Source organism: Podarcis bocagei (genome assembly GCF_964188305.1).
Source record: "Podarcis bocagei genome assembly, chromosome: 2".
NCBI classification, from domain to species: domain Eukaryota; kingdom Metazoa; phylum Chordata; class Lepidosauria; order Squamata; family Lacertidae; genus Podarcis; species Podarcis bocagei.
Genome location: NC_138126.1, coordinates 12,914,973 through 12,937,461, shown reverse-complemented (window position 1 = coordinate 12,937,461; position 22,489 = coordinate 12,914,973). Strand labels below are relative to the sequence as shown.

General features: G+C 48.1%; 2 protein-coding genes across 2 annotated transcripts in view; both read left to right on the top strand.

Annotated features, from left to right (window-relative positions):
- Positions 1-5,681: 5,681 nt before the first annotated feature.
- Positions 5,682-22,489, top strand: part of LOC308579584 (uncharacterized protein) — a gene marked incomplete at its 3' end in the record, with an annotated part of 51,515 nt that continues 34,707 nt past the window's right edge. Inside the window, exons 1-6 of the mRNA XM_081180583.1 lie at positions 5,682-5,825; positions 6,456-6,595; positions 8,915-9,538; positions 12,035-12,106; positions 18,967-19,422; positions 21,309-21,403. Of these exons, the coding sequence (XP_081036709.1) occupies positions 6,502-6,595; positions 8,915-9,538; positions 12,035-12,106; positions 18,967-19,422; positions 21,309-21,403 (1,341 nt within the window). The 5' untranslated portion in view covers positions 5,682-5,825; positions 6,456-6,501. The remainder of the gene's footprint in view (positions 5,826-6,455; positions 6,596-8,914; positions 9,539-12,034; positions 12,107-18,966; positions 19,423-21,308; positions 21,404-22,489) is intronic.
- LOC308579583 (adhesion G-protein coupled receptor G4-like) overlaps positions 6,514-22,489 on the top strand; it is a gene marked incomplete at its 5' end in the record, with an annotated part of 57,346 nt that continues 41,370 nt past the window's right edge. Inside the window, 4 exons of the mRNA XM_081180582.1 lie at positions 6,514-6,595; positions 8,915-9,538; positions 12,035-12,106; positions 21,309-21,403. Of these exons, the coding sequence (XP_081036708.1) occupies positions 6,514-6,595; positions 8,915-9,538; positions 12,035-12,106; positions 21,309-21,403 (873 nt within the window). The remainder of the gene's footprint in view (positions 6,596-8,914; positions 9,539-12,034; positions 12,107-21,308; positions 21,404-22,489) is intronic.

Genomic DNA, 22,489 nt, shown 5'->3' with positions numbered 1-22,489 from the left:
TAGTCCAACCCCCTGCAACTCAGGAATCTCAACTAAAGCATCCATAGGTCAATCCTCAGCGCATCATGAGGTGGGGACTGGGAATGCCCCCCAACTCTCACCCTGAAGAGGAGCTGCCAGTCAGTGCATGTAGGTAGACAATTCTGAAGACGCAGAGCTGGGAAGCGCAGTGGCAGGAGTTCCTAAAGGCAGTGGAGTGCCCTCGCTTTGAGTTGGCCACCTTGCCACATCTATATCCCGTGCTGTCACCAGATACAAAGTTGTTTCTGGCCCTGAGGGAAGATGTGGCAGACACTGGTCAGTCCCTTCAAGGAGAGGCGGAAAGGAAGCCACTGGAAGGTGTCCACCAGGCACAAGGTGATGATGAGAAGGTCACAGAAGAAACCCCCAGAGAGGATCTTTCCAGTAGAGAGACGTAGCGGCGATGCTTCTGGTAGCTCCGCTACCAGGAGGCCCAGGGGCCCCCAGTGGTTTGCAGGCGGCTCTGGGAGCTTTGCCACCGATGGCTGAAGCCGGAGAGGTGGACCAAGGAGCAAATTGTGGAGCTTCTGATCCTGGAGCAGTTCTTTATGGTCCTTCCCCAGGAGATGAGGAGCTGGGTCAGGGAAGGCAGGCCTGAGACCTGTGCCCAGGCGGTGGCCCTGGCAGAGGATTTCTTGCAGAAGCGGCCCAAGAGACTGGAAGGGCGAGAGAGAGATGTAAGTCAGTAATCACAAGAAGAGGAGAGAGGCGTAAATCAATAATCCCAAAGACTCCCGGCATCAGGGATGTGTTTGAGGTTGTTGTTAAGTTGTGGGTGAACATATCAGACGACACAGCGATTCTTCAAACAGCTCTTGTTTATTCACAGGCCAGAACAGAACAGAACTGAAGGGTTCAGCCAGCCTGCTTATATAGAGCTCCAGTACAACGTAACTGTAACAACTTTCTGAAACTATCCAATCACTGAACATCACTTTCAATCCCTTATTTGCATATGTGGACCTGAGTGAAAACTATCTACAGTATCCCCCTGCTGGCCCAGGGTGAGAACTTCAGTACATAACAGTTGTGATTTAGGATAAGGGAAGGGGCCATAGCTGAGTCGCAGAGCATCTGAGTTGCTTGCAGAAGGCCCCATCTCTAGGTAGGACTCAAGGTTGGGTAAAGACTCCCTGTCAGAAATCCTGTTCAACTGCTGCAAGTCAGTGTGGACAATACTGAGCTGCTTAATAATAATAATAATAATAATAATAATAATAATAATAATAATAATATATTTATATGCCTCCCAACTGACTGGGTTGCCCCAGCCACTCTGGGCAGCTTCCAGCAAATTAAAACATCAAATACAGTAAATTCAGCAACTAGGTTGCTCATTGGTTCAAGAAGGTTTGAGCATATTTCACCGATCCTGGTCCGACTGCAGTGGCTACCGATTAGTTTCCGAGCCCAATTCAAAGTGCTGGTTTTGACCTATATAAAGCCTTAAACGTCTCAGGACCGCAGTACCTCAAGGACCACCTCTTTCCATATGAACCTACCCGGACCCTGAGATCATCTTCTGAGGCCCTTTTTCGTGTGCCTCCTCCTTCAGAGGTCCGGAGGGTGGCAACACGAGAACGGGGCCTTCTCTGCAGTGGTTCCCTGTCTGTGGAATTCTCTCCTCCCAGGGAAGTTCGCCTGGCACCTTCATTAAACACCTTTAGGTGCCAGGCAAAAACATTCCTTTTTTACCAGGCCTTTGGTTGACCTGATCAACATCCTATATACCCTTTTAAAATGTGGATTTTTTGGGGGGGGGGTGTTATTGGGTTATGCCTACGGAATCTCCACATAGGGTTGGGAGAGATTCCCTGCACGAAACGCCAATCAGTGTAGACATTACGGCTCCCAGTGTTTCCTCTCTGTGTTTTTTCTTCTCCTGGTCCATCCACTGTGAAACCTATGAAGCTGGACTCCCTGCAGACAAGACTCACAGGGCTCACCTCTTCCCATAGGGAGATGCGCAAGCGATGCGGCTGGAAGGAATCCAACTGGAACAGCTTTCCTCAACATTTTATGGCCTTGCCAATAATTTATCCCATGGAGCTGGGAAAAGTACAGGAGTTTATTAAAAAACAACAACAACCACAAATGTGTCACTGAGATGCTGTTAATCTCGCCCATTCCAATCTCCTTTATTTTATTATTCTAATCTAATCTTTCTTACAGCTTTCTGGCAAGATTACATTTTATGAGCAAATATGTAACTTAACATTGGTATTTCTATGGTTGTTAAACACTGTAAAGGTTGGCGGTCAGAGGTCAGTACTACCCAATCTGTTAAACTTTGCAGAGTAGAACAGTTTAACAGCTTTAAGTGTCTGCCTTAATTTAGAGTACAGTGAGTACATGGGGACCTGGAAGCTTTTCTGAGAATCAGCCTAAGAAACCCAAGCTTCTAGCCCTCATAATTGCAGAAAGACCTTGAAAACTTAATATGATCTTACTATATCATAAAGTTGTAATGCTGTCATCATGTTGCCACAGTGGTACCCCGCAAGACGAACGCCTCGGAAGACGAAAAACTCGCTAGATGAAGGAGTTTTTCGTTTTCTTAGCCGCTTCGCAAGACGCATTTTCCTATGGGCTTGCTTCGCAAAACGAAGCTTGCCCCGCAAGCTCTGGGGATAGCGGGGAAGCGCAGCGCGTCTTCCCCGCTGTCCCCGGACCTCTTTTGAAGCAAGGGGCAGCAACGGGGAGAAGGGATCTTCTCCCCTCTGCCCCTTCCCTTGCTTTAGAACAGGTTCGGGGACAGAGGGGAAGGCGAACACGCCTTCCCCTCTGTCCCCGAAGATTGCGGGGCAGGCAACGGGGAGAAGCAATCTTCTCCCCGCCGCCCCTTGCTTTAAACAGGTCCGGGGACAGAGGGGAAGGCGCGCGGCGCTTCCCCTCTGTCCCCGGACGGTCTCCATAGGAACGCATTGATTGATTTTCAATGCATTCCTATGGGAAACTGTGCTTCGCAAGACGAAAAACTCGCAAGAAGAAAAAACTTGCGGAACGAATTAATTTCGTCTTGCGAGGCACCACTGCATTTGCAATGCCCCCAACAGGTGGCCATGATAACTCCTGTGTGGTGACAAAACAGCAGGTAGGCAAGTAAGCGCAGGTGGAGCAGGTGGCCCAGGTGAGCCTTTCAAAGGAGGGAGGGAGGTGCTTCAGAGCGTGGTATATGGCATGGCAAACTGAAGTGCCTTCCTTTCTCCATTAAAAACACCACTGGATCAATGTTTAAAGGAGAGGGGTGCCTTAAAAGGGGCTGAAGGCAGGGTGTATTTGATTTAAATCGCGATTTAAATCACTAGACAGTAAGACTTGATTTAAATCATTATTTTACAGAAAGACTCATTCTTGCTGGTATAATCTTAATATTTACAACCAGATGAAGGTTTCATTTTTGGAAAAACAATTTTTCAGGGTAGTTTTTACAGTTATATCAAGAATTATTGATTTGTTTATACTGTTAGAAATACATAGACAGATATTTATGAAATTATTGTGAGGTTTAGTAAGTTAACTGTTTATGTTTGGACAACTTTTCTGTTGCACTTTATTGGAAGGAGAAAAACAATCATTTCCTTAATAACAATTCAAACAATTTATTTAACTAAAACAATAACATGATAGCATACGTATCCATGTTTCTTAACTGATGTGGTTAAACAATTAAAAAAACCCAAAAAAAACTTAGACTGAATTTTAGCACACATGAAAAACGTAAAACAAATCCTTATTTCCTGATGAATAGCCTTTGGACTATAATGTAACTTAAATAGAAAATCTTTAGTAATATTTTTCCTCCAAAAGCATTTTATTTTAAAAATTCAATTAAAATAAATCTGTTTTAAATAAAGAAAACCTGATTTTTAATTTATTTTTTTAAAAAAACCCATTGATTTTTATCCACCCTGGTTGAGGGGGAGGTGTGGTGGGAGGGGAAGAAGAGGTTTGGGCAGGCTGGGGGGGGTAGATAAGGGTGAGGCACAAAGGAAGGGCATTGGTCAGGTATAAGGGATGGGTCTTCCCACTGCTAACTCTCAGGTGTCCTGTCTGCGCTTCACCTGCAGCAGGAGTAGGGATGGGGGTCTTCCAATTTCAGTTCCCTTCGGTTCTCGGTTTTCCCACTCTTAAATCTGGTTTTCTACATTTTTGCAGCAATCCAGGGGTCAGCAAACTTTTTCAGCAGGGTGCTGATCCACTGTCCCTCAGACCTTGGGGGGGGCCGAACAATATTTTAGGGAAAAAATAATAATGAACAAATTCCTAAGCCCCCAAAATAACCCAGAGATGCATTTTAAATAAAAGGACACATTCTACTCATGTAAAAACATGCTGATCATCCGCAGGCCGGATTTAGAAGGCGATTGGTCCGGATCCGACCCACAGACCTCAGGTTGCCTACCTCTGCTTCGAACTTTCGTTTCAGAAACCCTCATGGGAATTCTGCAGCATTTTAGTGCAATATATGAAAAATAAAAAAAATTATCCAGCAGCACCTTAGAGACCAACTAAGTTTGTTCTTGGTATAAGATTTCCTGTGCATGCACACTTTTTCAGATACCAAGCTTTCAGTGTGGATTTCTCCAAATCAACACATTTTTTTGTATGCTGTTTTGACTAACACGATCATCATTTCAAGCAATTTCCCCCAGTATAATGCATTTTTGTATGCTACTTTCACTAATACATTCAGTTTACATATACATGTGCCTAATAGATGCTTTTTGTAAACTTTGGCTTGTTGGTGAACAGCACTGCAAAATTCAGAGAAGTGCAAATATGAGAAGAATGGGTGTGTTTTGGTTATCACATTGTTTCAGAAAGTGTGAATTTGGCAACTTTGGTTCCAAATATGAGCTGAATTTGCCCCCCTCCCCTCATCCCTTGGAGAACTTCTAACTTGGTGCTCTTTAGTTTCCCAGTATCTCTGATCCATGGAGTTGATTGCAGGTCAGCTTCACACAGAATTACCATATTTTTCGCCCTATAGGACGCACTTTTTCCCCTCCAAAAATGAAGGGGAAATGTGTGTGCGTCCTATGGGGCGAATGCAGGCTTTCACTGAAGCCTGGAGAGCGAGAGGGGTCCGTGCGCACCAACCCCTCTCGCTCTCCAGGCTTCAGGAAGCTATCTGCAAACCGTGGGAGAGCTGCGCGACTTCGCGCAGCTCTCCCACGGCTTGTGGAGAGATGCCTGTTCTGGGGGCTGGGGTCGGGGGAAGCTCAGGCTTCCCCCGCCCCAGCCCCGCGCCTGGGGGGAAAATAATTTTTTTTCTTTATTCCCCTCCCAAAAAACTAGGTGCGCCCTATGGGCCGAAAAATACGGTACCTCATTTTCCCGTGTATAAGACGCCCCCATGTATAAGACAAGCCCCAATTTTAAACCTAACTTTTTGGTAAAAAAAACCCCTAGTCTTAGACACGGAAAAATACAGTAATTCTTATCTTTAAAATCTCGGTAGATAACAGATAACTGCTACCCATAAAAAGGGGGGAAGGAAATGAGCCCATAGTTAAAAAGCAGAGTGAGAGGGAGGACAGGGAATGGCAGCAAGAGTTGTAAAATATAAAGTGGGCAGGGCAGATCTCTTGGCCTTTACATCTCCTGCCAGCCTATAAGGGGAAGTCCTTCTTCACATTGGCAGGGAGGGTCCCATTTGCAACACTCAAGCAGCATTGAAATTTTCCTTCTGCAAAAAAAGGGAAAACACAAATTGGCAAGTAGCTCATTTGTGTGGCCTGCAGAAGGCACTAGAGCTGGCAAAATAACACAGCAGATCTTATTAGCGGCTTCCTTGTTAGGTAAGTGGTCTTGTTTTTGAATCTTTGCAAAGTGTCTTGTAATGAATTCATTTAGACATGAATGAATGAATAAGCGAATTAAAAATGTGCAAGAACTTGGTTAAGGAGGATATTAAAATGCAAGGCTGCCGTTGACCTTATGTTCTAACCCTAATTGCCTTAGACCATTTAGCTCAAGATGGTCTACACAAACTCTGCATTTCTTTCTTTTTTATAATAATATTTATTGTTTGCCATTTTAACAATCCAATAAAAACCACATTAAAATTATAATACTATCAAACAGTCCAAATTTTATGCCAAATTATACCTTAAATCTTTGGGTGACTTCCCATGCTCTGGAGGTCGAGGAGTGATGATCTCACGTAGTACTGCATTCCTTAATTAGGCCACATTTCTAATCCACGTTTTCCCCAAATATACGCATTTCTGTACATACAGTTTGGCTGAAGACGTGCATTGCAAAAATTGAGTTTTGAAGGTTAGCTGTGTTTTGGTTCTAGAAGTGTGAAATGGGTGTATCCCCCTTAACATGCACAAGTAATCCAGTTTCGCCAAGGGAGCTTTGATTTGATCCAGAATTGAGCAAGCCTCACCTCTTCTTCTTCCGTGTGTCCCTCACTACTCCAGAAAGTGCCTCGCGGAATTCCCTTCTGCCTTTCAAAGCGTGTCTAGAATGAGAGGGCGAATGCGGAGTTTAGCTGGAAGTTCTTCAGACAAGATCCTCTGCAGCCTGGTCGTCATCCTTGTCGGCTTGTTCCTTCTGTCAGGTAAAGGTTTTCCCAGTGCTTCTGTTTATTTACCTACAAATTCAGGAGTACGAGGGCCCATTCACTATTAATATACTTCTTCTTAATTGTATTTCAGTTCAACAATTACTTTGATAAAATACATCTTTTGTGACATGCAAATGGCCTTAGATACCTATTAGGTCCATAAATTACCATATATACACATATATATACAGTGGTACCTCGGGTTACATATGCTTCAGGTTACTTACGCTTCAGGTTACAGACTCCGCTAACCCAGAAATAGTGCTTCAGGTTAAGAACTTTGCTTCAGGATGAGAACAGAAATCGTGCTCCGGCGGCACAGCGGCAGCAGCAGGAGGCCCCATTAGCTAAAGTGGTGCTTCAGGTTAAGTACAGTTTCAGGTTAAGAACGGACCTCCGGAACAAATTAAGTACTTAACCCAAGGTACCACTGTACAGTCACACCTCATGTTACTTTTGCTTCAGTTTGCGCGTTTTCAGGTTGTGTCCCGCGGCGACCCGAAAGTACCGGAAAGGGTTACTTCCGGGTTTCGCTGCTCGCGCATGTGCAGACACGCAAAATGACATCACGTGCATGCGCAGAAGCGGAGAATCGCAACCCACGCAGATGCGGGTTGCGTTCTTTTCAGGTTGCAAACGGGCCTCCAGAACGGATTCTGTTCGCAACCAGAGGTACCACTCTATTCAACACAAAAAACAGCGACAATTTGTTGTCGACAAAGGACAGCTGGACATATAAAGGACCCCATTACCTTCAGTAGCTTAGGGCCGCATCAAACCTAAATCCGGCCCTGCGTTGCAGTGTGGTAACTTGCCCTGTGACCTTAGGGTGTCGGGTGGGAAATGAACAAATGAATAGTAGTAGTGATTAATAATAATGAAGAAGGGATCCTGGACTAGATGGACCACAGGGCCAGTGTAGTGTAATGGTTAAGAGCGGTAGTCTCGTAATCTGGGGGACCGGGTTCGTGTCTCCGCTCCTCCACATGCAGCTGCTGGGTGACCTTGGGCCAGTCACACTTCTGTGAAGTCTCTCAGCCCCACTCACCTCACAGAGTGTTTGTTGTGGGGGAGGAAGGGAAAGGAGAATGTTAGCCGCTTTGAGACTTCTTTGGGTAATGATAAAGCGGGATATCAAATCCAAATGCTTCTTCTTAAGCAACTCCAAGCTTTCTCTCTCCGGCGCCTTCCAGCTGCCTCCAAGTGCAGAGGCAGAGCAGAGCCCTCCTGGGAAGGAACCATGGAGGGGCTGAATCTCCTCCGTGAATTTGTCCAACCCCCTTTTGAAGCCATCCAAGTTGTTGACCATCACTACCTCCTGGGGGAGGGAATTCCATCATTTAACTCTATGCTGCATGAAGAAGGACTTTGTGGAGGAATGATTATTTTTATTTTTTATTTATTGGATTTATATACCGCCCTATACCCTCAGGGCGGTTCCCACAAAGGATCACAGTATCCCCTTGATCATTTTTGGGGGTGCCCTTTACTGGACCTTTTCCAAGTCCACAAGACCCTTTTTGAGATGAGGCAAACAGAGCACAGTACAGTGGTACCTTGGGTTAAGAACTTAATTCGTTCCGGAGGTCCGTTCTTAACCTGAAACTGTTCTTAACCCGAGGTACCACTTTAGCTAATGGGGCCTCCTGCCGCCGCCACGCGATTTCTGTTCTCATCCTGAAGCAAAGTTCTTAACCTGAGGTTCTATTTTGGGGTTAGCGGAGTCTGTAACCTGAAGCGTCTGTAACCTGAGGTGCCACTGTACACAGTATATTCCAAAAGGGGTCACATCATAGATTTGTAAAATAGCATTATGAAAGTGGCAGTCAACCTGTTCATTGAGCCACCTACTATAACCCCAGGGTCTCTTTCCTGGTCCATCACCTCTAATTCAGTGTTTATGTGAAAGCACTTTTTTTGCACTTCAGTCACTACGTTTGTATTGTGCAACATTTTTTTATTTTTCATTTGTTATGCTTTATATTTCAGCTGTCGTGGATCTCTGTGAAAAATCACTGGCTGCCCCAGAACACACACACACACACACACACACACACACACACACACACACACACACACCAGCCAAGTGTGCTCCAGATAGTCTACATATTTTATTTAAAAGGATTTATATAGTGCTTAATCTTAAAAACATCTGGACGGATTGGGGCTGTGCTGACTGGGGCTGGTGCAGGTTGCTGGTCGATACATTCAGGGCACCGGCTTAGGGAAGGCTAGGCTATGCTGCTGATTGATTGTTTGAAAAATGTCCTCACTCTCTTCTCTTATTTCTCTTGCTACCCATGTCATGAACAGAAGCTGCTTCTCTGAAAGGGAAGCAACTGGTCCTGTCTGGACAGACACAGAAATACCCCTCCTTGGCTGGCCGCGTTGCCGAAGACTTGCACATATTTACCGTGTGCATCTATCTGAACAAGACTAATAAAAGTGTGGGCACTTGGGCGGCCTTTTCTTATGACAACAGCAGTTCCTCCAGGGACCCCAAAGATGTGGAGCTGGCTTTGTTTGCCAATAACTACACCCTGCAAATGTCCCTTTTCGGCACCCTGGTTGATTTGGGGAAAGATATCATGGTCCCCAAGACGCACCAGATGTGCTGTGTGTGGGACGGGAACAAGAGCTTGCTCGAAGTCTTCCATGATGGGGGCAGGATGATGAGCAAAGAGCTCCGTGAGCTCAGACGCAAGCACCTGAAGCCTTGTGGGACTTTTGTGATTGGCTGCCTCCACAAGAAGCAGGCTGAAGACATGGTTTCGCCCTTCCGCTTCGTGGGCACCCTGCATTATTTCCAAATGTGGAGTTCCGTGCTGGAGGAGCAGCAGATGAAGAAGTGTTCCTCTGGAGATGTTGTTAGCTGGGAAGGCGATTACTGGTCCTTGAACGGCGCAACACTTGAGTCCGACCATCGCCAAGATTGTGGTGAGTATCATGCCAACAGAGCCTGCGCAGCAGCCTCCTCCATCTTGCTTGAGCCCATCATTATGAACAATACGTTTTCACGCACACACCCCAATGACTGAGCCTCAGCAGACCCCAGGGCTGCCTGCGCTCACCCAGGTTTCATTTTCCTCGGAATGAAGGCTGGCGGAGACTATGGTGTCTTTAGGATAAAAAAGGTAAAGGGACCCCTGACCATTAGGTCCAGTCGTGACCGACTCTGGGGTTGCGGCGCTCATCTCGCTTCATTGGCCGAGGGAGCCGGTGTACAGCTTCCGGGTCATGTGGCCAGTATGACTAAGCCGCTTCTGGTGAACCAGAGCAGTGCACGGAAACGCCATTTACCTTCCTGCTGGAGCAGTACCTATGTATCTTCTTGCACTTCGATGTGCTTTCGAACTGCTAGGTTGGCAGGAGCAGGGACCAAGCAACGGGAGCTAACCCCGTCACAGGGATTCGAACCACCAACCATTTGATCAGCAAGTCCTAGGCTCTGTGGTTTAGCCCACAGTGCCACCCGCGTCCGTCTTTAGGGTATATAGTGTTATTTGCCCATATGTACGGGGTGAGCTCCCGTTGCTCGGTCCCTGCTCCTGCCACCCTAGCAGTTCAAAAGCACGTCAAAGTGCAAGTAGATAAATAGGTACCGCTCCGGCGGGAAGGTAAACGGCGTTTCTGTGCGCTGCTCTGGTTCACCAGAAGCGGCTTAGTCATGCTGGCCACATGACCCAGAAGCTGTTTGTGGACAAACACCAGCTCCCTTGGCCTATAGAGCGAGATGAGCGCCACAACCCCAGAGTCGGCCGCGACTGAACTAAACGGTCAGGGGTTCTTTACCTTTACCTTTACAACCTGAACATGGGATGGAAGGGCTCACTGCATTAATCCTGCAGCAGATCTTGTTTCCCATTAGATTCCCAGGGAGATCCTCAAGCCACAGCTTTGGCTCCAGCACACAGAGCAAGACAAGCCTTTGTCTCTCCAGCTTCCAGCATCAGCCAAAACTCTCAAGCACAGTCTGCTTTGGCCTCTTGTTCCCCATCCTTTGATGGCTGGTAGCATCAACCAAATGCTTTGTTATCTAGAGGTTTGTCTGCGCTGGAGCAGAAGGTAGATTCACACCAGCCCGCCTCCCCATCAGTGTAGAGGAATTTCCCTTCCCATGCCAGCACTATCCCAGATCTTCCACCCTTTAGAATCATATCACAGAACCATAGAATTGTATGGGATCCCAAACACCCTCTAGTCCAACTTTCTGCAATGCAGGAATCACAACTTTATGGGGAGGGGGGCATTAATCCTTGGGAAATCCAAAATGGCCAGGATTTTTTCAAAACCCTAATTCAAGCAGGGTGGGGGGATGAGCCTTGGGACGACACTAGGGTGGGGTGTACGTCACTATGTCAATGGGGAGACAGGCCAGTACAAACCCACCTAACCCCAGGGTGGACAAGTTCTCTGACCAAGCTTTTGAGATCCTGGTTGGAGACAGAGCGGTAAAGCTTTATTTATTAATCTGCCGTGCGAAATCTCTGCTATGGCGTGTGGGAACTTCTGCACAAGCTATAAATTTCCTCCTTTGCCTTTTATGGCTGTTTTTGACAAGCTGAAATTTATGAAAAGCTGATAGTACCTGGAACAGATAATGGGGAATGAGGACAAAGGAGGAGAACAACAAGCAGGTGGCTGAATTTATTGGAGCGCATGACTGGCCAGCAGATAAGAGTCCCTCTGAGGTCCTGTTGCTGTTCACCGAAAGGCAGCTCTGCTGTGGGATTTTATTCCATCTCAACAACTCCCTGCCATAGAAAGCTGTATTCTTGCCCCACACCTATTTAACCTATTTTTGAATGACATGAAACATCTAGGTAAAGGTAAAGGGACCCCTGACCATTAGGTCCAGGCGTGGCCGACTCTGGGGTTGCAGCGCTCATCTCGCTTTACTGGCCGAGGGAGCTGGCGTACAGCTTCCGGGTTGTGTGGCCAGCATGACTGAGCCGCTTCTGGCGAACCAGAGCAGTGCACAGAAACGCCGTTTACCTTCCCGCTGGAGCAGTATCTATTTATCTACTTGCACTTTGATGTGCTTTCGAACTGCTAGGTTGGCAGGAGCAGGGACCGAGCAACGGGAGCTCACCCGTCGCGGGGATTCGAACCGCCGACCTTCTGATCAGCAAGGCCACCCGCGAAACATCTACCTGTTGTGAATGGCCGCCCTCCTAGGTTAGGACCTAAGGCAGTTCCCATATTTTTATATGCAGATGACACTGTCCTCCTCTCCTGCACCAGAGTCGGGCTCCAGAGATATCTAAAAGCATTCTTTCATTAACCTATTACTCAAACTCCAAGATCTTGGTATTTTCAAAGAGTTGGCATCCATGTGAATGGTGTATTGGTGAACCCTGTCTTTATTCGTATTTATGCATTTCTCAATCTTGTGTTTATTCGTCTCTGTGCATTTCTCCCTCTTTTCAACAGGGTCACGTGACTTTAACTATACATCTTTAGCTCCACCACTGACAAGCAAAGCCCCTGATCCCTCAGTCACAGGTACGTAGCGAATAGAATGGGGTGATCCGGGTTAAAATCTTTCCTCATGGGCAGCTGGCCCTGGACAGGGAACCTGTAGGCCTGCAGGTGTTGGGCTCCAACTCCCATCATCCCCTGCACCCAGCATGGCCAATGGTCAGGGCTGATGGGAGTTGGAGTCCGGCAGCATCTGGAGGACGGTGGGCCCAGTCCCGAGTCCTGCTTTACAGGGAGATAGCAGGACCCTGGCTGGGTCTTCTTACGATTATTTATTTGCTAAATTTATATCCACTTTTTATTTATATCACAAAATACATTATATACCAATTGATTGTAGTAAAATCATCATCATCATCATCATCACCTCAAAGCTGTTGAATCATCCAAGGTAGCTAACAAAAATGTATATAATAAATAATAAAATTCTCTTGATAATATTTATTAAGTAGTGGGTTGACATAGCAGCCGGCACAGCGATTTCTTCAAGTAGCTCTTTATTAAGACAAGCTGGAATAGAACTGACTGCGAACAGCTCAGCCGGCCTGTATTTATAGGCAGCCGGCTGTCAACATTGTAACCACAACAGCTCAGAGTTCCCGCCTAAACTAACTGCCGCGGACCTGAGTGAAAACTACCTACAGACCTGAGTGAAAACTATATACAGTATCCCCCTGTTGGCCCAGGGTGAAACTACACTACATAACACCCCTCCCCACCGAGATAAGGCGTTAGTTACAATCGTAATGGTTTCCTTATATACAGCACTACGCGTAACGGTTCAATTAGGCACAAAAGCATATCGGTTACATTTCCCATACTTAGACCAACAGTGATACCTGTCCAACAACGTAGTCCTTTAAATGAGTTGGGCGCTTGGAAACTCTGCCAGACCGCCGGGGACTGGTAGCCAAGTCCGGAGGGCCACACAGTTCTTGCTGAGGCTGTGGTGCGACCCTAGGTGGCGTTGGAACCAACTCCCCTGGATCCGCTGCTGTGGGTGGAGCCTCCGCAAGTGGAGTGGTCTGAGTCTGTTCTGAGACGGCTTGGTTCGGCTCCACGCTGGCAGTTTGCGAGGGAGGTGTAGGTGGGGCCTCGCCATCTGCACGTGTCTCTTCTGGAGCCGCAAGCGCAGTTGGGGGCACCTCGGTAGTGTCTAAGTCGCCAACCCTGCGCCTAAGCTGGTCTATGTGCCGCCGCCACAAACGTCCGTCTTCGAGTGCCACCTGGTACGAACGAGGTCCAGTGACTCCCACTACTGTGGCTGGCACCCAAGGAATGTCCCCCACATAGTTCCGGGCAAAGACCTGGTTTCCTGGGACAAATGACCGTGGTGCGTTGGCACAGCCTGGGGGTTCAGCCACGGCAAAGTCTGGGTGTAGCCGGTCGAGCGGTGACCTGAGGCGGCGGCCCATAAGCAGTTCAGCAGGACTCCTCCCTGTGGCCGCATGAGGAGTGATGTGCTGCACGAACAAGTATTCGGCGACCCGCTCATGCCAGTCTCCCCGGTCCAGGCGCGCCAGTGCCTCTTTTGTCGAGCGCACCATTCTTTCCGCTTGCCCGTTGCTGGATGGATGAAAAGGTGCCGTTAGGGCATGGCGGATGCCCAGTCCCAAAAGATACCGCTCAAACGTGCCTGACGTGAACTGCGGTCCATTGTCAGAGACAAGGACATCAGGACACCCATGCGTTGCAAACAGGCCTCGCAGCACCCGGATGACAGCTTCGGTAGTGGTGGAGGGCATCAGGGCGACCTCCAGCCATTTGGAATAGGCGTCCACCACTACCATAAAGGTCCGGCCGTGAAAGGGGCCAGCCAGATCGATGTGCACCCTCGACCAGGGTGTCTTTGGCGTCTCCCAGGTGTGTCCCTTAGCTGCCGGTGGTGCAGGCCTCGACTCTTGGCACGCTTGACAGGCGGATACCCAGGCAGTGATGGCATCGTCCATATTAGGCCACCAGACGTAACACCGAGCCAACGCCTTCATTTTGACAATTCCCGGGTGGCCAACGTGCAGAGCCTCCAGGACGCGCTGACGGAGTCCCTGGGGAATCATGACGCGGTCTCCCCACAGCAGACAGCCGCGATGAGCTGAGAGTTCATGTTGTCTGGTTGCGAAGGGCTGGAACTCCGATGCAAAAGGCCCTTGTGGCCACCCCCTCCACACCCAGTTGAGCACCCGGCTGATGGTGCGATCCTGGGCAGACGCGGAGGCCACAGTGGCAGCTGATACAGGCGCTGCCGGAAGATCCTCAATCAGAAGGAGCGATGAAGCTGGAGCCGGGTCTTCCACAAATGCTGGAAGAGGGCAACGGCTGAGGGCGTCGGCATGGCCCATCGATTTTCCCGGGCGATGGATGAGCCGGTAGTGGTAGGCAGCCAGGAAAACAGTCCATCGCAGCATGCGTGGTGAGAGGACCGGTGGAGTTGGACGATCACCGGCGAGGAGGCCCAGGAGTGGCTTGTGGTCAGTGATGAGGTCAAAAGTCCTGCCATAGAGGTATTCATGGAACCTCTTCACTCCAGCCACAAGTGCCAATGCCTCCTTGTCGAGCTGGCTGTAATTCCGTTCCGTCGGAGATAGTGTCCTGGAAAAGTAGGCGAGCGGTGCTTCTCTTCCATCTGGGAAACGGTGACTAAGGACAGCACCGATGCCAAAAGGTGAGGCGTCGCAGGCAAGGACCAGCGGCCTGGATTCACTGTACTGTACCAGCACACTGTCTGAAGAAAGGAGAGCCTTGACCGCGTTGAAGGCCGCCGTCTCTCGATGACCCCAGGCCCAAGGCGTCTTAGTGCTAAGGAGTTGGTGAAGAGGCTCAGCCACAGTGGCTTTGTGGGGCAGGAACATGTTATAAAAGTTCAGCAGCCCCAGGAATGCCTGCAACTCCGTTTTGTCCTTTGGGGTGGGGGCCTGCTGGATAGCGCGGATCTTGGATGTGGTTGGATGAAGGCCGGAGGCATCGATAAGATAGCCCAGGAACTCTACCTGTGGAACGGCAATCAGGCACTTCTCCCTCTTTACCTTGAGCCCGGCCTCCTGGAACCTGGTCAGCACGGCACGGAGGCGCTCGAACAGCTGCTGGTGTGATTCTGCAGACACCAAGACGTCATCAAAATATGGTACCATGCCCGGAAGCCCTTGCAGGAGACGCTCCATAAGGCTTTGGAAGATGCCAGGAGCCACACTCACCCCGAACTGCAACCGGCGGCAACGGAATGCCCCCCGGTGGGTGACGATCGTCTGGGCTTCAGCAGTGGCATCATCGACTGGCAGTTGTTGATAGGCTTGGGCAAGGTCCAGCTTAGCGAAGACCTTACCCTCACCCAGGGAATGCAGCAGGTGTTGGACAACAGGAACCGGATAAGCGTGCTGCTGAAGTGCCTTGTTGATTGTGCACTTGTAGTCAGCGCAGATTCTCACCGACCCATCTGGCTTGACAGGCGTGACGATGGGGGTTTCCCACTTTGCGTGGTCAACGGGCTCCAAAACTCCTTGGGCGATCAGTTTGTCCAGTTGTTCGTCCACCTTATCCTTGAGAGCAAAGGGAACCTGGCGTGGCTTAAGCTTGATGGGGGCGACTTGTGGGTCAAGGCTAAAGGAGATGGGCGTACCAGTATATTGTCCCAAGGTGCCGTCAAAAACCTCGGCAAAGTCTTTGACCAGACCCTCAGTCTCTGCGTTAGAGATGCAGTTGATGCCGGTGACTTCCAGGCCGAGGGCATCAAACCAGTCTAGCCCTAGGAGGCTTGGCCGCTGACCTTCGACCACCACCAGTCAGAGCAGGCCCGAAAAATCCTTGAAGGCGATCCGGAACCGGCCAACGCCTACCACGGGAATGTCGTTTCCCTGATAGTCTCTCAGGTGTACGCGGTGAGAGTCGAGTTGCCTTTTGGATACTCTGGGTACCAGTCTTTTGATGGTGCTCCGTGACACGACGGACAGGGCAGACCCGGTGTCGATCTCCATGTCACATGGAGCTCCTTCAATGAGCACCGTGACGTTCAGCTTGCGTCGCGTAGACGAGTCGGTTTGGCCAATCGTGGTTCCAGACGGGCAGCGGCAGTTGGTGAGAGCGAAACAACTTTCCTTGGCAGACTGGAGTGAAGACTTGAACTTGCGAGTCGATGAAGGGGGGGTGTCAGACAGAGCCGATCGGCAGACCTTAGCGATGTGGCCCCTTCTGGAACACCTCCTACAGATGGCGTCTCTGAATCGACACTTGGCACGGGAATGGTCGCCTCCGCAGCCAGCACATTCCGGTTGGCCCTTGGACTTCTGTTGGAGCTTCCTGCGCTCCCGCTTTGTCTGGTGCACGTCATCGTCTTCACTGGAGGATGCCTCATCACTGCTGGCCTCCTCATGATGCACCGGAACTGGCCCCCTAGCAAGACGCGGGCTGCTGGACTTGCGGATCTCCTGGGCGGAGCGTTCAGCAGCTTCTGAGGCCACAGCCTCCTCAATGGCTTTCTGTAGCGTGAGGTCTGGCTTGGCTAGGAGACGCCGTTGCAGATGGATGTCCCGGACCCCGCAGACAATTCGATCCATCAGGGCATCGTCTAAGTCTCGGAACTCACAGTGCATTGCAGCCTGTCGCAGGGCGGTGGCGTAGTTGTTGATTGACTCCCCCTCTGCCTGGTTCCGGTGGTAGAACGCATGGCGGGCAGCAATCTTGGACGGCTTTGGTGCGTAGTGGTTGCGGAGCTTCTCTTGGATCGTGTCCCATGGTGTTGCCTGGACTGCTTCAGGCGCAACCAATGCTCGGGCCGTCTCAAACACCTCAGGCCCACAGAGGCTGAGGAATAGGCCCCGCTTCCGATCCACTGATACTGCTGTCAGCTCGTTGGCTTGGAGGTAGCAGTCGAACCGAGCGAGGTAGGAGTCCCATGACTCAGAGGCTGGCGCAAACGGCGGTAGAGGCACAAATGAAGCCATGATTCCGATGCCGGCGTGAAGGGCGATGGATGGAACACAGTGCTCTAGCCAGAACAGTCAGCTCTGAATTGGTTCTGCCCAGTGATTTTGCTCAGTGATTTCGCTCAGTGATTTCGCTCTGTGATTTAGCTCAGTTCAGAGGCTGGCCGCATCTGGCTGTGCTCTGATGTCCATCCAATCCCACCTTCGTCGCCAGTATTAAGTAGTGGGTTGACATAGCAGCCGGCACAGCGATTTCTTCAAGTAGCTCTTTATTAAGACAAGCTGGAATAGAACTGACTGCGAACAGCTCAGCCGGCCTGTATTTATAGGCAGCCGGCTGTCAACATTGTAACCACAACAGCTCAGAGTTCCCGCCTAAACTAACTGCCGCGGACCTGAGTGAAAACTACCTACAGACCTGAGTGAAAACTATATACAGTATCCCCCTGTTGGCCCAGGGTGAAACTACACTACATAACAATATTCTCCTCTCATCAGTTATCACAAATTTAAAAATGCCCAGTTTTCTAAGTATATATAATAATATGTACAAGATTTTCACCCTGTTTTAGACCACAAGGACAGGTAGATTCAATTCAGAATATGGCATGTTTCTGAACCTTCCTTCCGAAACAGCTGAAGCCATCAGATTTGAGTGGGTTTTGTAGAGTGACAGAGATGACATGTATTTCAAGATGTTCATTCCCACTGGAAATGCTGCCCTAGAAACCACAGTTGTAGTTATCAAGGACACCAGTACAGCTTCTACCACATTTCCTATTGGGCCTCCTGAGACTCAGTGAAATCCTGAGCCAACTCTGATGGGGTTGTAACTGTGCCTCTGTCTTCTTTAGCAACAACCTCTAAGTCTGCAGTCACACTTCTGGACGATGGTCTTCCATGGATCTCTTCTGGGACTGTTCCTTCACGGGCTGGTGTGGAGGACTCCCTGGTCCTGAATGGGGTAACTGTGCCCCTGAAGGACCAGGTGCACAGCCTGGGAGTCATTTTGGACTCACAGCTGTCCATGGAGGCACAGATCAATTCTGTGTCCAGGGCAGCTGTCTACCAGCTCCATCTGGTACGCAGGCTGAGACCCTCCCTGCCTGCAGACTGTCTCGCCAGAGAGGTGCCTGCTCTGGTTATCTCCTGCTTAGACTACTGCAACACACTCTACGTGGGGCTATCTTTGAAGGTGACTCGGAAACTACAACTAATCCAGAATGTGGCAGCTAGACTGGTGACTGGGAGTGGCCGTCAAGACCACATAACACTGGTCCTCAAAGACCTACATTGGCTCCCAGTACATTTCTGAGCACTATTCAAAGTGTTGGTGTTGACCTTTAAAGCCCTAAATGGCCTCTGTCCTGGCCTCTGTCCTGTATACCTGAAGGAGCGTTTCCACCCCCATTCAGCCCAGACACTGAGGTCCAGCTCTGAGGGCCTTCTGGCGGTTCCCTCCCTGCGAGAAGTGAGGTTACAGGGAACCAGGCAGAGGGCCTTCTCGGTAGTGGCGCCCACCCTGTGGAACGCCCTCCCATCAGATGTCAAGGAAATAAGCAACTATCCTACTTTTAAAAGACATCTGAAAGCAGCCCTGTTTAGGGAAGCTTTTAATGTTTAATGCTGTATTGTGTTTTTAATATTCGATTGGGAGCCACCCAGTGGCTGGGAAAACCCAGCCGGATGGGTGGGGTATAAATAATAAATTCTTATTACAGTGGTTAAGTACTTAATTTGTTCCAGAGGTCTGCTCTTAACCTGAAACTGTTCTTAACCTGAAGCACCACTTTAGCTAATGGGGCCTCCCGCTGCCGCCGTGCCGCCTGAGCACAATTTCTGTTCTCATCCTGAAGCAAAGTTCTTAACCCGAGGTACTATTTCTGGGTTAGCGGAGTCTGTAACCTGAAGCGTCTGTAACCTGAGGTACCACTGTATTATTGTAATTTTATAAAACCAAATGGACAGTGTCTCCTTCCAGGTCTGATGAAGCCACACCCAAAGCAGAACCAACAACATCAGCAGCTGATGAGGTTCCTTCTAACTCTTATGTGAAAATACCAACCTCTGACAGAGATGGAACAACACATCAACAGGAGTTGATTGCATCCACCTCTCGACCCGATGGAGCTACCCCTCCAGGCGTCGCAACTCAACCCACCTGGTACATGCCAACTTCTCATTATGCTGAGACAGCTCCCAAAAGCACCTGGACTGTGCCCACCTCCAAACCTACCCAAGTTTCTACAACCTCTAGATACGATGGGGCGACACATCAGGCTTCTGAAACCGTATCTGTACCTCATCTTACCAATACAAAACTTATCACTGAATCGAAAGCATCAACCATTGATATAAATGCCAAGACCACGCTGGAGACTTTTTGGTCTACACCAACACCCACAGGAGCCATGTCAGTTCCAGGTAATAGATGGGATTTACATTAAAACTTAATGTGGAAGCAAGATATTAAGTTTACTGCCTGTTACAAAATTAGAGAAAACCAGATGAAGATGATGTACAGGTGGTATATGACTCCCGTCAGACTAGTCAAAATATACAAATTAAAATCAAGTAAGTGTTGGAGATGTCATGAGGGAGAGGGAACAATGTATCGTGTGGGGGGATGAGGGAAAATTAAAAAATTCTGGAGCAATATTCATGAAGAATTAAAAAAGATGTCTAAAACATCATTTGAGAAAAAACCAGAAGTGTTTCTATTAGGCTTAGTTTCAAAGGACATCCCTAGTGACAGTAAAAAAGTGTTTTTATATGCTACAGCCACTGCCAGATTGCTAATAGCTAAAAATTGGAAAGGGGACAAGATTCCATCAGTAGCAGAGTGGCAGTACAAGCTTTGTGAATTCACTAAATTGGCCAAAATGACAGCAGCGATTACAATCAAATCAGAAATTAAGAAAAGAAGGGGAATTTGTGGAAGAATACATGACAAAACATTGTTCCAAAACAAATTTATTGATATGCATTGACTGAAGTTCATAAAGTTAAGGTTAAAAGAAGAAAAGGGATTAATGGGGAATATGTAAATAACTTTCTTTAACGCAATATTAAAGGAATGAAAAACAATGGAAGCTGAGCATGGGTGGAGGGAAGTCACAACGGTACAAATATGGAAAATAGATAGATAGATGATAGATAGATAGTTTAGATAGATAGATAGATAGATAGATAGATAGATAGGTAGGTAGGTAGGTAGGTAGATAGATAGATAGATAGATAGATAGATAGATAGATAGATAGATAGATAGAGTATGTATTGCAAAGAATGATTAAGGATGTAATTGAATGTAATATTGCAAAATAAAAGGGAAAAAAGGGAAAAATAAAATAAAACTTAATGTTTTATTCAGCTCATGTGACCAAAACCCCCTCACAGTCCAACAGAAAATTTCTCCTTATCTGCACTGAAGTGATAATTTATTTGTCAACCTTCTCAGTGGCAAAAGGAGCAAAGATTCCTTAAGCAGAATAATACTATTAACAGCTACCCCATAACAGGACGTGCTTTCAAACTGCTAGGTGGGCAGGAGCTGGCGTCAAGGGGATTTGAACCACCAACCTTCCAACTGGCAACCCTTAGGCTCAGTGGTTTAGACCACAGTGCCACCCACACCCCATGGCACTTAACCAGCACTTAATGCTGCTATTGTCTTTTGCTAATTAACATACAGCTGGAGGAGGGACTGCCCTCCTCTTCATATCTAAAGCTGAATGTCCCACCTTTTGTCAAAGTAATGAGTCTGCCATCACCTGTGATGATGCCTCTCTAAGCCAAGCTCCTGGGAAAACAGGCTTGAATTTTTTACCGATTTCAGAAATTATGGGGAGAACCTGGCACCCAGGAATTTTAGGGGATCCTTGCCAACTGCCAACCCCCAACACTACAAAATATTTTGGAGACCTTTCCAGGAGAGTTCTTAGTAGCAGGAGAATTAATACGTCATTCCGCTCCGCACAATCACAGTCAGCCATTAGCAATGCAGTAAGCCGCACATTAGAAGAAGCGAATATGGAGGTTCTCCTATTATTTGGAGACGATTAATGTATACAAGCAGATTAATGGTGACAGCAGCCACGAAATTAAGAGACGCCTGCTTCTTGGGAGGAAAGCAATGACAAACCTAGACAGCATATTAAAAAGCAGAGACATCACCTTGCCGATAAAGTTCCGTATAATTAAAGCTATGGTTTTCCCAGTAGTGATGTATGGAAGTGAGAGCTGGACCATAAAGAAGGCTGATCGCTGAAGAATTGATGCAGATGTAATTCTCCTTCCTCTCTTGTTGCAGTAACGTTCTATAACATCCAGATGAACTTCTCTGTGTTCTCCAATCCTCCAGAGACATTTGATTACTACGATGTTAAGAAGCTCTCAACAAACTGGGTGAGTACTAATTCTTCTCTTGCCCATCCCTGGTTTACATGTTAGCAGATTATAATCAATTCCACCATACAGAAAGTGGAGCACAAAGTCAACCCAAACTATGTTGTTGTTTAGTCGTTTAGTCGTGTCCGACTCTTCGTGACCCCATGGACCAGAGCACGCCAGACACTCCTGTCTTCCACTGCCTCCCGCAGTTTGGTCAAACTCATGCTGGTAGCTTCGAGAACACTGTCCAACCACCTTGTCCTCTGTCGTCCCCTTCTCCTTGTGCCCTCCATCTTTCCCAACATCAGGGTCTTTTCCAGGGAGTCTTCTCTTCTCATGATGCGACTGAAGTATTGGAGCCTCAGCTTCAGGATCTGTCCTTCCAGTGAGCACTCAGGGCTGATCTCCTTAAGAATGGATAGGTTTGATCTTCTTGTAGTCCATGGGACCCTCAAGAGTCTCCTCCAGCACCATAATTCAAAAGCATCAATTCTTTGGCGATCAGCCTTCGTTATGGTCCAGCTCTCACTTCCATAACCCAAACTATAGGCCTCTGGTTTTCATCTAGCACTGAGCTATTGCCCTGGTGGGATGGCTTCCACTTGCCCAACAGAATTTCCTCTGCCTCTATTCCCCGGGCGACCCTGCAGGCCTGCCCCCCCCCCCATTTGGTTTAGGGGTTCCCTCAACCCACTGGAGCAGATTTGGGGCAGGCAGGGGGAGGAGAGTGAGAGAAAGCTACATTCTGCAAGTAGAAGACTTAATTACAGAACAGCATTTGCCAGGTATGTGCACTACTATGTGTGAATGCTTAGGAGTCTGTTCTGGAGTGGGTGTATTCATTCCTAGTTGTGGGACAAGCTCAAGGGATTAGCAGCAATAAGCTCTTTTAAGGCAGCTACTACCGCAATGTTTAATGGTTGGCTTTTCACAGAGGATCACTATCGTTAGACAAAATGCTGAACAATTTTTACCCAGGGAAGCAAACTATATATATATATGTGTGTGTGTGTGTGTGTGTGTGTGTGTGTGTGTGTGTGTGTGTGTATATATATATATATATATATATATATAATGATATTTATTAGAAGTTTAAAAATT